The sequence below is a fragment of the Haplochromis burtoni genome, unplaced genomic scaffold, assembly GCF_018398535.1.
Source record: "Haplochromis burtoni strain Fernald_Lab_line unplaced genomic scaffold, NCSU_Asbu1 Contig_78, whole genome shotgun sequence".
NCBI classification, from domain to species: domain Eukaryota; kingdom Metazoa; phylum Chordata; class Actinopteri; order Cichliformes; family Cichlidae; genus Haplochromis; species Haplochromis burtoni.
The window spans coordinates 1,046,086-1,061,353 of record NW_024582439.1 but is presented as its reverse complement, the minus strand read 5'-3'; the positions used below and the strand labels follow the sequence as shown (position 1 = coordinate 1,061,353).

General features: G+C 36.4%; 1 protein-coding gene across 8 annotated transcripts in view; it reads right to left on the bottom strand.

Moving 5' to 3' along the window:
• LOC102293462 (piezo-type mechanosensitive ion channel component 2) overlaps positions 1 to 15,268 on the bottom strand; it is an 89,912-nt gene that overhangs the window by 35,157 nt on the left and 39,487 nt on the right. For 6 of the 8 annotated variants that reach the window (XM_042222009.1, XM_042222013.1, XM_042222010.1 and 3 more), the window contains 12 exons: positions 14,395 to 14,564; positions 12,450 to 12,686; positions 11,634 to 11,754; positions 11,072 to 11,265; positions 9,616 to 9,764; positions 8,319 to 8,492; positions 7,350 to 7,391; positions 6,759 to 6,791; positions 5,122 to 5,408; positions 2,953 to 3,113; positions 1,279 to 1,455; positions 410 to 532 (listed from right to left, as the gene is read on the bottom strand). In XM_042222009.1, the coding sequence (XP_042077943.1) occupies positions 410 to 532; positions 1,279 to 1,455; positions 2,953 to 3,113; positions 5,122 to 5,408; positions 6,759 to 6,791; positions 7,350 to 7,391; positions 8,319 to 8,492; positions 9,616 to 9,764; positions 11,072 to 11,265; positions 11,634 to 11,754; positions 12,450 to 12,686; positions 14,395 to 14,564 (1,868 nt within the window). The remainder of the gene's footprint in view (positions 1 to 409; positions 533 to 1,278; positions 1,456 to 2,952; positions 3,114 to 5,121; positions 5,409 to 6,758; positions 6,792 to 7,349; positions 7,392 to 8,318; positions 8,493 to 9,615; positions 9,765 to 11,071; positions 11,266 to 11,633; positions 11,755 to 12,449; positions 12,687 to 14,394; positions 14,565 to 15,268) is intronic. The other 2 variants (XM_005924582.2, XM_005924585.2) reach the window with 1 other exon arrangement.

Here is a 15,268-nt window from a genome sequence, read left to right as displayed (position 1 = left end):
CGGCAGGTGACACAGGAAAGTAAAGAAAAATAATTACACAGACTGTTTTCTTAGGAATGTATTGCAGTGGAATATTTATTTGTTCTTTTTTCAGTTGACTGCATTTTGTGGAATTTTGATATTATTTCAAATTAAATACTGACTTTAAACAGCCAAATAGCACTAGGTTGGTGATGTGTTAAACATCTCATGTTTGACTGAATTACCCAAATCTGCATGAATTAAACATGAAATAGAGATTACTGCTGACATAAAAGTTAATAATAATTAAAAAAAAAAAACGCATTACAATTTTCCTGTAAACACGGTAGTTCTAAATTCATAATTGCTCTATAAATAATAAAGAATAAAGAGTCTAATAGGCAGTGTATAACAACGATAAAAGAACTGTGGTTCATTTCGACCTTACCCTCAGGTAGCCCAGCAGGTCGTCATACTTCCTGAGGCCCACCCAGTTGGCTGGATCCACTCTTCCGTCATACAACAAAGATTCTGGTAACATTAAACTCTTATTTGTTGAGTTTCTGCATAACTGTGGACAAAAACACAATGGGTCAGTTTTCCAGTCTAGTAGAATTAAAAACTAGGCCTAAAGTAGGAATTATGTTTTCATCAAACATGGTCAAAGTTTCAAATATCGAGTTCCGTAAGAGTAAGTCGCTATGAGGCAAAATTTCAGGCTGCTCAAACGCTAATTTTAAGAAAGACTTTTTCTACCCTTGGCTCTGAATGATGTCAGAGAGAGCAGATATAGCCTATTTTGGTCATTTCAGACACACTGCTTTGGTTGTAACCATAGAAGTCCCACCAACCTGTAATTTAAACTTTCTTTTTATAAGGGTCAGACAATGGGAAGACACCTAGCTCAAAGGCAGAGGATCTAAAACAACTTGTTGTTTCAGATCTCCTGGAATGGATGAAGTGAGTAGCTCATCTAAGGTGAGTATACGATAAACAAGGCTTATTTGATCTGTAAATCATCCAAAGCTTTACTAGAAGAATCCAAGAATAAAAAATATGGAGCTTCAAAGAACCATGGTACTTTAATTCAAATCTTGGAAACTAGCAGTAAGGCTTTTTGTCTCTTCTGGAATGCAAACATTTTATTCCAGAGTTTTTATGCCCAATGCCAACAAAAATCATGACATAAAGCAGGCGCACATCAATCAAAATCAAGAGAATCTACAAAAAATCTGGCTTTAATTAAGGATAATAGGGACAATGCTAAAGAACAGCATGTATTCTATACAACTTTGGTTGAGAAGCATTAATATTTACCAAAGTGCAGTTCTTGGAGTACTTGCTGGGATCTATTAAGTCCAGCTGGTACAACATTTTACATACAATGATGACACACGTCCAGACAGTGCAAACACTAGAGGCAAGGGGCCGGTACTGGCTGTACGGCAGTGCAAACGCCCAGGATGCAAGGAACACATAGTTGAACAAAGACACCTGGACAAAAGACAATAGATGTGATGAGGACAAAAAAACTTTGTCATTCATACCTCTTTTCGACAGCTACGGCTATAAATTTTTAACAATACACACACACACACACACACACACACACTGTACACTGAAAAGAAAACAGGTGTAAATCAGTGATGATTGAAAAATTCACTGAACCAGCAGCAAAAGAAGATCAAAACTACGCTTCATGTTTGATAAACATCGTCATTAATTCCCTCTTACTTTTGCTGCCAACACAATTGTGCACAGCGTTGTCGCTCGCTGTTTCGCCTCCGACAAGAAAGGCTCATTTCTGCTGTTCAATACCGAAGAAATGTAAACTTAGCTGTGTCTCCAATAAAACCTCTTTAACATTGCTCTGTTTCACTTCAGCAGCATCAGGTAATGTTCATATGTTGATTCATGGTTTTCTTCCGTTTTTGATCTACTTGCAGAATAATTTATTTGATATAAAAAGTCAGGCCAGGAAAATCTCCTTCATATTTTTCAGTTACTTCGACACAAAGACATCTGCTGTGATGCTCCCACCTCTTATTAAGTCTCACAAGTGTCAGCTTTGTATACATAGATATAAAAATAAGCATATGTACTGATAATTTATCAGAATTATAATATTTCTGACTGTCTCAGTCAAAATTGGGACCTTGGGAATTGGAATCGAATCGATAAAAGAAACCGATCGATACCCAGCCCTGACACTGACACTATACTGTGTCATCATTTATTTATCAAAAACTAATCTAAAAAGCAGTGACCCAGTAAAAACCTGACCTACATGAATTCCTATGAGTGGGCTAAAATTCCTCCACAATGACGTGGGAAGCTGATGAAGCCAGATAGAAAATGATTACTGTACTTTAAGTTATTCAGGAGGCTCTCTAAGCTACCGAATAATGGGGTGTACTGTTTTAATACACGGTTTTTTATTTTGGATTAACTTTTGTTAAATTAATAATGACACTATTTTTTAGCTTATCTTTTTACTATGACTGTAAAGACTGTCAAATGAGTTTTCATAAGACTGGTATGGTTATCCAAGTTAAACTTCATAGTTCATGTGTAAACTCAAAAAATCTCAGACTCTTCTTTACATCTCCAAAGTGTAGAAGCTGTTACAATTCTCCAGAATCCCCCACACTATTATTTGGTTTGTATGCGATATAGTAAACAGTTCAATTTAGATTAGTGCTGAACGACATCAGCTTTATTTGTGTATCTGAGAAGTAATCACACTAAAATAGCAGCGCCTCTCCAGGATATACTGCGGAGTGCTAACAAAGGCAGGAAAGAGAAGATGGGACCCAAGTAAAAGCAGTTATAAACAGTACTCAGTTTTAGCACCAACAGGAAGGGAAACACATTACCACCTGTGGTGTTTGATATGAAAGCTGACCAAATAAAATAAAATATGACTTTCAGGCAGGTTTAAGTTTGTCTTGCTGCAGGTACAAAAGTAAGTCAATTCTTCAGCTTTCATACCTCTTTGATAGCAACCATGACAACGTAGCAGGAAACGATCTTGATGATATGGATCTCCAGTAACCACCAAATGAACAACTGCAGTTTGTGGAAATACTCCAGGAACTTGAGGAAGAGCACTGTCAGACGGTCAACCACAAGGTGCCATTTATTCTTCAGGTCTGAGGAAAAAGAGACAAAAACCAGACACGTTTAAATGGGAAAGTGACAAGACTGAAGAGGTGCAAACGGAAAGTGTTTAAAAACTAATATCCCTGTTACTTCTATTTTTCACCTGCAAGTTTGTCAACTTAAGCTGGGAGATTGCACAAGCTTCACTTCAGGACAACGTTAGCTGCCATTCCACATGTTTGTAATTTTCTACAGTTCATTCAGAAATGAAAGGCAGATATACAGTTCCTTCTTTATAGCCCTTTATATATATATGTAATTGATGCAGCCGTGGTATTTTTAGAGTCATCCCCTCTATTGATTAAAAATAAATCAATCAATACAGATTCATGTTAGATTAATATGAAGCTAATAATGCATATTAATCTAACAAATTTAAAGAATGTTTGATATCAAAGTAAAAAAGTAAAGAAAATAGTGCTTTTACTCACTAATACCTTGCTGTAAATATTTAATTAAGCCTAAAACAATTACTCCTCCACTTCATTAGTCTGTTTACAGACGAAGAGTAAACTATTAGAAACTAAATTCAAGAAATGTAATTTCAATTTTTTGGTTACTTTATGGTAGCAAACATGTGTTTCATATTAATTCTGAAGCTGCTACAGGATTGTTAACATCATTTTTTCCAATATTAAAGTTGTGAAGTTTGATGAGAATGAGCTTAAAAAATGTATTAACAAGCAAATTCCAAACTGCTGTTTTATTTAGCTGAGAAACAGGACTTTATAATTTGTTTCATATTCCCATAAAAACCACTATATTGTGGTAGAGCGTGTATACGTTTACAAAATCCATATTATCTCAGGCTTTAATAGAGGCCCCATTGTTTGGCTAAGAAACTCTGAGAGAATATACCTCGTACAGCCCACAACTCATTATAAACTAAGAGGCCCTGCAGGGCCGCAGGGTTGTGTTTTATCACCCATTTTATTTTCTGTGCATGCAAACAACATTTTCATTCAAGACTGTCTGTGTAAATATGCTAGTAATGCAGCTTTGGTCGGCCTTAGCAGGAGGGTAAAAGCAGGCGCTTGAGCTATGTGCTGTGTCGTAATGCAAGATAAATCGGCTGAAAACAAAAAACCTGCAGTACAACCGCTTTTACAAATTCTGCAGCAGTGGCTGGCTGGTGTGAGCGCAGGCAGAAGATACCAGGGCGGCAGCACAGAGCTTTGACCTTTAAAGACCACAATGAACTTGAGAGCAAACTGAAAAACTAGAGGCTTAGCACTAAATGCATGATGCATGACTCGTGCGCTGGCTAGGTTTTTATTACCATCGCGCGTATGTCTATGACAGCTACTTGCAATCAGCATGATATTAATGTGCCATTTCCTTTTATAAAAAAAGAAACATGCTGCTTTGACAGAAATGTTCCGTCACAAACACAGTTTTGACATTAAAGTTTATGTGGAAACTAATGCTAAAACATAATTATTGCAGTTTTAAATCAAATTTCTAATTTACTGACATACAAACAGAGTTTTATTTTGATTAAGATGTGAAATTAAAATTATTTACTTTCATTCTTGAATAGAAAAATTTGTTTCGGTGGCTGAATGTTTACGCTTGATTAATGTCTGACTTAGATATTTCCAAAAACTTTAAAGCTTTCACCCACAATGCAATAGTTTATTAGACCATCAGCCAATGTAAGGTGCCCTAATTTAACAGGATTGGTGATTACCAAAAATCATTTTTCTTTTCTGTAATGGTTAATCCACCAGTATGAATTTGCTCTTTAATCAAAATTGTATTTTTAATACTAAAGCATAATTGTTGTCGTTAACCATGAACTTCTAAATTAATCGTTTTATATAAAAAAAATTTAAGATAATAAATTCTAAATGTTTATTAGTGTTTCTATACAGAAAAAATATTTTAGTAGTTGAATGTTATGCTTGATTAGACAAAAATGAATTAGATCAAGTGAAATATTTCACAGTATTTTTGAAATCACATTTAAGGTCATGGACCCGCCGTGCTGCTCAGTACCTGAGCTCTGCTCTGTGCTCGGCTCCGGCTCAGTCTTCGCACTGCACTGTTGGCTCTCCTCTGTGCTGGACTGCCGTGGGTCAGACAAGCTCCCGGGCTTCTCATTAGTCATGTCAGTGTCATCCATCACCACCACCAGGGCCTGCTCCTTCTCTTTCTCCGTATCCCAACCCTCCTGCATGTTCTGCTTTACATGTGTTTCACATTCCTCTCTGAGAAGCATCGCGTCCACCGAGCTGGCACTGAGCATGCTGAGGTCTGGCAGGCTGCCATCTGGGTCCACCAGTCTGAAGACACGGCAGAAGTTATTACACAAAAACACACACGAACACGCAACCCTGGGCACAGATCTGTATTAATATACATATGAGGACCTTCTGTGACTTACGGATTTTAAATATGATTGCTCCTGTTGTTGTTAAACATTTTATTATTTATCATGTTGTTATGGAACTGTACAATTTCCATATTTTGTGTGTTAACCACAGAGTGTGAATGGTGTGAACCTGACAGGACAGCAGTAATGGTTGTGTTTGTACAGGTTCAGGACTAATGTGTCTTTTTTTGTTTTTATTTCCACTTGCTATCTTCATGCCAGCACTCACTGCTGTTGCTGGTCTGTTTTTATGTCCAAATAATCCATTAAAAAAACGTCATATTATATGCTGTAAATTGTAATTGTGGATCATGTGGCAACTAAATTCAAAACTTCCAATAAAGGCATTATTGGTTCGAGCATGAATACACTCCTAGATTTGATAATGTTTTTACCCATATTTCCTTTAGGTAAAGGACAAATGGGAAGTGAAGACATATAAAACCCAAAAGAAATATATAAAAATAAACAAAATTATAAACAAAAAAAAAGACTAGAAACTGTTTGGTAGTAGAGATATAAAAAAAAAAAATTTAATTCTCAATCCTTTATCGATACAATCCAACCAGCATTTCTTGTGATAAAAATCTTCATAGTTGGTATTTAGTGGATACAAATTTTGGTGACCATTGGGTCATATATGTACATTTGAAGATTATTAATAAATAGTTATGATAACTGTTTAAAAAGGAGGCGACGGGATACATACAGACATATCTACAGGGATATGCTACGATCATTATTGTAAGATAAGAAGAGGTGTTCCTCGTAAGTTTTTCGTCCTAATATTCCATAAATTTATCTGCATCTGATCTTAAACTCGACCAAGACATCAGCACAGTGAACAAAAACCAAATCCCTAAAAACAAAAAAACAAAAGAAATCCCTTTTATTATTTTCTAAGGTATTCTGTCCTCATAAGTATATAAATACTTGAAAAATTATACACAAGGTGAAGATGACTGTCAAATGACTCCGATGCAGGATGGGAATCTGCTCGTTCTGCTAACTGAACAACAGAGCAGTGTTTCATCAGGCATTTCAAACTAAAAGCAGTGCACATTCCTGCTGCATTCTTTAAAATATTCATATTGTATTCATGGTGTCTGATCTTTGAGCAGCAGATAAACAATTAAGGGGAGGCTTTAATCCTTCAATGTCTTTTCAGGCAATAATGGAGCCATGTCAAGGTTCAGGTTTGGCTTGCACGGACTGGCTGCATGTCAAGACGAGCATTTTGGTGTTTGGTAGTCACACTTACTTGCTCTGTGGAGTGGGAATTTTTTCTTTGATGCTGCTCAGAACAATATAGTTACACAGAAGTCATCATAAACAGTGAGAAGAGAAACTGACACAAAAACAGACTGAAACGTCATTTTAAAATGCACGAAAACTGGCTGCAGGACTCCAGTGGTTTGGGTGAGGCGAGCTTTTATAGGAAGGGGGTAATTTTCTGGGGTTCAGTGCATAGATCAGGGTGTGGATCAGTGTAAAGCTAGTGGAGGGGAGCAAGAACTTTTTGCAGTTTTAAACATGCATGAGTAAGTTTGTTGCCTGTCAGAAGTAGAACATTTTTTATTAAAAAACAAAACATAGAAAATCCAAATAAGAGAGGCTACAGGCAAAATAAAGAAACCCCAAAACCCCAAAAAAGAAAACCAGTCATGTCATGAAAAATACTTGATCTTCAGGTGCAAGATATTTCAGATTCTCAATAAAATACCATCAAAAACAAGGTAACGGGGTAAGTCACTGTGGGTGCTGAGGATGTATTGCAAAAGGAAGAAAATGCTAAGATTCAGAGGTGACATGGGATGGTGATTGATGCTACAGAAAGCGAGCAAATACCCACCTATTCATGATTAAATAGACACGCCCATTGACTTTGGCGTGGCTGTGAGTGAAACAGGTGGAGAAGATAGAAAGCAGCAGGTGACGGAGAGAAGCAGAGGGAAGAAGAGCTGAGCAAGTGGTAGCAGAACAACAAAATCCACAAAAACAACGCTAAAGTTAAATGACCCATGCCGCAGACTGTGAAATGTGCATGTTATGACACACAGCTGCACGACACAGCACGCAATGACCGATGAGGTTACAGCGGCCGTATAACAAGGTGTGACATAAAAGCGGATGAACTGGGTTTTACATGCATACTTCGTGAGTAGTGGACATTTATTGCAATAATTATCTACTAATCAATTTGCACTGGAGTTGTGAAGTACAAAATGTAACAAGCAGAAGTCGGGGTGGGGCGGCACAGCAAACTAAAGACTGACTGATATATCGGATGACCAATATACTGCATTACTGCATGACCGCATGGGCCAATATTTTCCGATATATCAAGCATATCATTTTCATTTACTGGCTGATAAATGAAAATTTAAAAAAGCAAAGAGGAAAAAGGGGAAACACCCTTCAGCGATGTTATGAGTGCAACAGAGGGCACTATTCTCCACAATTAATCCACAATAAAACAAGTTTATTTTTATTCTGCACTATCTAAAAAACTACACATAATAAATGTTAGGGAAATCTGTTTGTGTGCATGAAACAAAGCAAAATACTGACCGATATTTCGGATTTTTAGATCACCAAATATCGGTATTGGTGTCGGTCGGGCTCTACAGCAAACCAAAAGCTTCCAAGTTACAAGGAGAAAAGACACTTAGTTTCAAAGCAAAGAAAATGTACTTACAATGATTCTGAATCACGATAACCCCATAAAACCAAATTTTCTACCATTTCTATATCTAAACAACTTCCCATCATTTTACTGTTGTTATAAGTATGAATTGAAAAAAAGCAGCATGTGTCTCACCTGTAGATAGTGCTCTCTTCTTTAGCCACTACAGCCTGGAGGTCAGTGAGCTGGAGAAAGCGGTCATGGAAATAGTGCAGGTGGAGAATACACGCCAGCAAGAAGGACGTGGGAATGAAAATCCTGATGAACAGCTCGCCCAGCTCGAACTGCTTCAAGCCCAGGGCTTCCAGACTGCATTCACAAACATTTCAAAAGAAACAGAAAACTGTGAGATTAAGCTTAAATCACTCCCAAGGTTACTGTGTGAAGAACTGCTGAAGTTTGGAAGACTGAGCACAGCGAAGCTGAATATTGACTCTGTAGATAAAATCTAATCTATTCATCATCTAATACTACCAGGTGTTTATATAACATTTTGTAATAATTATATGTTGGGGGTTTATTGTGACATCATAGCAATCTACAGTATGACCTTAAACCAAAAGACTTTATTCCGTTTGCGTGAAAATGTAAAGAAATTCTCACATAAATGTGTATATATATGTATATATATATATATGTGTATATATATGTATATATATATATGTATATATATGTATATATATATATATATATATATATGTATATATATATATATATATATATATATATGTATATGTATATATATAACACATATATATACAACCACTACAATGGTATGTTACAGAAAAACAGTTTAATATCATAGTGCCCCTGGACACAGCTGTCACGACTAATCAGGCACACTGTAACAATATCATTTTCTGTTTATTGGCTTTTAACAACCACATATCAACTATAGTTGATTATATTTGTATGGCTGAGTATATTAACATAACTAAGTATACTACTTGAGGTAGTGTGTAGGTATATTTCTTTAAACAAGAAACAATAGTTTCAGTCTTTCCTGTAGCTTTTTTCATTACTAAAATATGCAGGTTCATCTTCAAGAGCTGTGAGGCAACTATGCTCTATAAATTGGAAGAACAGATACATACTAAAGTAGTTTTACTAGAACTGAACTACTACAATTTGTAATAGATTTTTTAGGTAACATCATGAATATCTACCTATATATCTACTTAAAAGAAATCAAAGAAAATAAGACATCTGTGAATTCAGTTCTAAAATTCTCCTCCATCCCCAACTAAAGCCACTATACATATGCTTTGCTACGCTAGCAGGGCAAAGCTACTAAAATAAACAAAACAAAACAAAAAAGCTCAAGACAAACAGTTGGTTTGATGACTAAGCCATAAGCTGTGCCTCTCTGGGAAACGTAGGCAGTGAATCAGTATCCTGCCGCTCAGACCGGCAGTTGCTCAGTGGCGCTCACCCTTTTTTATCCAGGCCTGTCATGTTACCCCAGGTGTGTATTGACTCGGGAAACTGGAAGGTGTAGACAACTGTAAGAACCAGCATGGTGTACATAACCACCGACATCCAGAAGTACTTCAGGATCCTTCGCCACCACTCGTAGTGCACCTTCATGACAAGAATTAGAAGAGGACATCTGGATTTATGTGACTTCTCAGTCTGCCTCTGGCTGTTGCTGGGAGTTAGGAATACAAAATGTGCTACGAACCTGGAAAGCACATACTTTATGAACTCACTTAACAAATGACAGCAAATTCTGTGTTTGGGAAATTGAATTTGGGACGTTTATGGCATCATATTCATATCTACACTTTAAATATATACTCCAAAAATTATAACAAAACATTAAATATCCTTATTTCACAGGTCGCCACATTTGGAAGGCTTCGAAAACAATTATACAGATCACGATTTTAAACATCCCACATATTCCCCAAATGTTAATAATAAATATGTGTTTATACACATAAACAGAAGGCAATTCTTTATAATAAGCACTGTTAGTATGCTTGGCCTTGTATATTTTCCCCCTGTTAAATGCATATGTATTATGGTTTTATATCTTTAGTCCATTGACCTTTTAGCAGAATGAAAATCAATTACATTCCCTAAATTGGAAGAATGTTAAACTGCATCATTTCCATCAAATACAATGACAATACATTTCACTTTACAGTTTATATTAATCCTTTGTTGTGAATTATGTGTCTCATGGTTGTTTAATAAATGCCAAAAACATTTAAAAGTCATTACTGATCCTTATTCCCCAAATACTGATGTTTTGTCAACGCTGCTGTGACCTTGAAGATGGAGGAGTTTAAGTGTCTCAGAGTTTTGTTTACGAGTAGGGGAAGAGTGGAAATTGAAAACATGATGAGAAATGTACTTTCATCTGAACGTAACCAGACGACCAGTCCATTTCTTCCTCTCCTTAACCCAAGTAAGATGCTTCTGATGTCTGCACAAACATCCTTGCGCCTTGAGCACCTTTTCTTGTCACACCTTTATCTTCCAGTCAACTTTCCATTAAGAAGGGCGTCGAAGACCCATATGGAAAACTGTCAAGTTAGCTTCCACATGATCTAGGCTGCCTCTACCGTAGTAGACCAAGATATTAACTTTTTGGATAGTCATTTACTCAAACTTGAAATTTCGTATTCTAATAATTTAAGATACTGAATTTCTGAATTTTTAAAGCCGTAATCATAAAAATTTTAATATTAAAGGCTTGAAATATTTCACCTTACGTGCTATGAATACACACTGTCATTGTTCACCTTTTGAATTAAATTACAAAAAACAAAAAATAAATAAATGTATCACAATATTCCATTTTTTTGGGATGCACTTGTACATCTCAAATAGAAACGTCAGCATGTTTATTGTCAATCACTTGGCGTGCTTTCGGTGCGTACCTGGTATAGCGCCACACAGGAGAGGAACATCATCATGTAGATGATCTTGTACATGACGATACGTCCCTCAAAGGTGACGATGAAGAACATGCTACCGCAGATGTAGATCCAATATTTGACCATCAGAGCCATCACCATGTTACCAAGGACGTGCATGAGGTCCTGTTCCCCTCCCTCCTCAGACTCCTCTTCCTCTGTAAAAGCAGTTTTGCATTTTCCAGTCTAGTAGACCATATTTGTTTCTGGATTTTCATTTCTAATGAATGAATAAAGGCATATTTTCTTCTTCTTTAAAATTCTTTGGGCCCACCCAAGATCTCCAGTGACATTGCTGATCAGTGTTAAAAGTCTCTATCATAAGTTTTCCAATGCCATTATGTGCTAATTCTAATACTTGTAAGAGATATTTGTTCATGTTTTTCATTGTTGTTAACAAAGTTTGTATATTTCCTAAGCATTTTTTAAAATAAGTTTAAGTTTATTGTAACATAGGTCATGCCTATAACCTGTTTATAAACTCTTTACGTACTGTAAGACAACAAAATAATAGCATAGAGCTTACCCTGCTTCTTCTGATCCTCTACATGAACGTCTAAGAGACCAGTGCTGTCTTCCTTTTGTTTTTCTTGTCTCTCTGTAAGCGTCTGTCTCAGCAGTAACCAGAAGGTCAGCATACAAAGGACCTTTTTAAAAAAGACGAGGAGCAAAAAAAACAAAAAGATGAAACAACAAATCACACAGAGTTTACTTTAACTGTGTGGGACCAAAAATACTGATGGTCAAAATAACACAAGAGGATATTCTGTATACTGCATGTAGTAAATCAGACATGAGTTTGTAAACTATACTTGGATTGTCTAAATTTGTCTGCATCGACTCTTTAAATAAACATCATTAGCCATCATTTTTCACCCAGGTGTGAAATACAGTGCAATGCATCTTCACTCTTTAAATTAATAAACACATACGCTCTGCACTACAACAGAAATGTGAGTAATTTTAAAAATACGTTACGGTAATTCCAAGTTTGTGTGTTGCATAAAATCATAAAATCTCATTCCAGACATAATCAGGTCAAGTACAGTAGCTGGAAACCTGAACGCCTTAGAGTTATTCCAACACATGTCAAAACACTAAAACCTGACCTTCTTCAGGAGCACATTGCATAACTACACTGTCTTATATTATTAACCGAGTAGTGGAGAGACACAATTTGTTAGCGAGATTGTTTCAGAATCTTAAAAAATAAAGCTTGGTGCAGCATATGCAGAGTACATGTTAAATCCCTGCACATATTAAACCATATTACGTGGTCAAGATTGCAGGCTGTCAAGCTAAATGTCAGGTTTAGTTGTTTGGCTAATGTGAACTCCCAAACCTTAGATGAAAGTGAGTGGAATGGGTTTTTCTTCTCAACAAAGAAGCCTTTGACTTTGCTGTAATCCATGTCCGGAAAAGTCCAAATGTACTGCAGAACTATCAGCAGGTTGCCGTAGGCCACCATGAAGGGAGACGACAGCATGGCGTAGCGCCTCCGATCACGGACCATCCACAGCAGGCAGGACCAGATGAGGAAGACGAACGTCAGCCAGCTGACGTATGTGATGCTCCACGCCTGGAGACAAACAAATTGGAGAGAAAAATTTACAACAAATGCTGCAGTCATGAATGACTAAGGAAGGCCAAATATGACCACTGCTCGGAAATAGTGCGTTGGCGCAGAAACCACACGCACAAACACACATATATACACAAACACAAAGAGAAGCAGATTTCCAGATGATCATCAAACCGTTTTTCACTTCTGACAGAATTAATACATCAATGATTCGTTACTTTGGCTTAATTTTATTTTTAAATATAAATCAGTTTCTACTATTCAGACCCGCAAAGACGACTGAGATCCAAACACAGATGACTAAAAATGTGTACGTTTGTTATAATGCATAATATGACAAAGTAATGAAGCAACAGCATCAATAACTTTTTTGATTTTCAATTTAATGCTCAAACATTTTGGTAAAAATTTTGCAACGATCTTGTCTATGGCTTCCCAAAAATTGAGATTTGCACTGGTGTATCAGCATGTGTCAAGTTTAGAATTACAGATTGTTAACTTACTGTTAAATAACAATAAAAACAGTAACATTTAAATTATTTAACAGGTATTTGAACAAATTTATTGCTAAACTAACTGATTAAAATAAATAACGCAAATTTAAAAAAAACAGTAATGGCAACAAAACAAAAAGTATGGTAACTATGCAACTTGAGACTGCTGATGTATTTAGAAGATGGTAACTATGATTTGTTATAAAAGCAGCATTTAGTCCTTTCAGCACTGACATTTTCCCATGAATGAATGAGAAAAAGGTTTTTAAACAATATTCTTCAAAGAAAAGTAGGAAGACTTTTGAATAATTAATTTTTCGTAGTGAAAAACATAATTCAATGATTTCAGGAATTCAGGATTCTGAAGGAATTTATTTACATAGAGATCAAAGACACAATCTGTCTGTGCTACATCACAAATCTTTATCTATAGGCGATATAACAGAAGTGCCAGTGCCAGTTAGGCTAAAATTTGCAAATGTCATCGTGCAAAACACAGCTGTCCGCTTCTCAGGCTCGGTGCGATGGACTGTCACATAGTGGTAACTTGCAGTGTGGTTAGACAAATCAATATTTCTGGTCTCTTTTAGTAAAATCAGGCTGTGCACTCCAGAGCAAAGGACAGATTGTTACCAGCAACGTTTGGAGTTGCGTCAGTGCCTTTGGGAACGCTAACTTGCAGTTCTGTGAAGGCGCCATTAGCTCTGACAAGTACGCTGATATTTTGGAGCAACATATGCTGTCGTGACATGACAACAATTTAACAAACAGTAGCGCTACTTGTATTTCTGTAAAAGAAAAAAAAAATTAATTACTCCAGGAATGTCTAAACTGAGAACAGATGCTCATTTTTGGTTGCATTCTGCCACACATGCAACCATAGACGCTGCCCAGTAAAGCCACAGTTTCCTACTGCTAGCCAGCCAGTAGTTCCACTGGAGCATAAAGAAGTTCAGTGCCTTGCTCAAGGGCATTGATGTTGATCGAGCAGGCAGGAGTGTTTTGCAAACGACATTTTTCCACCAGGTTTGTGGGTTTGGGCCTGCTACTCTCTGGATATAAAGCTTGAATGTCAAATTAATCTGTTCATATAAACAGCAAGCGCATTTTAAGAGAACAAGTAGGAACGACAAAGTAAGTAAGATGTATATTTTTAAAATTTCATTCATATTATTAAGCAAAACTAAGCACTGACTTTCAACATTGCTCACCATCATGGATATGAGAGCACCGATGTAGCTTTGTTTCATGATGAAGTGGAAGATTTTGACCATCGCACCGACTCCTTTTTTCTTTATTATATTCTCTTCACTCTCGGTCTCCTTCACAGATGACTCCTCCGGGGGCAAACACACTTCATACACACACTCTTCTTTCTTCTCTGTTTGGACAAACAAACAGGTCATTACAACACTTCTACTGTGGAACTGTGTGGATCTATTACTGCACTTCCATAAAGTTGGGGGCAACTGTGAGAGTTTAACTTCACAAAGCACAGAAGACAGATTCTGACTTTCGATTCTTAGTTTGCAAAAAGCTCTAAACACCTCAGATTTTACACATTAAAGTAACTCGGCAGAAACACAAACAAGACTTTCCCTATCTTCCCTTTTCATGTCCCTTGAAAAGTTTTTTAAGACTTTACAAGTTCCTCAGTACATTAAACAGCCATATTCACAGGCTATTAAGTATCTCACCTCATAACTACTATATTAACTAAAATAAGTGAAGGAAACCTTTAAAACAATTCAGTGAACTCGGCTGCAAATAAGTGAAACATAAAACCAAAATGAAGGCGGGAAGGGTGAAGTAGCAGATGTATTTAACACTTAATGTGAAAGATAATTTACTTTATCTTGAAGCCATCTTTGCTGCTTTTATGTACTGTTAACTGTGCACATTTGAATTCACTGCATAACATGTATCGTCTATTTGTAAAAGTTATGGTGGAAATACACCATACATAAGTTTTTACCATATTTGGTAAAGACTTCATCAAAGGTACTTAATTACTTCCAATCACTTTATGATTATGACAATTTATTCCTCACACAGTTAACTTAAAAAACTTTTAAACTTAAAAAA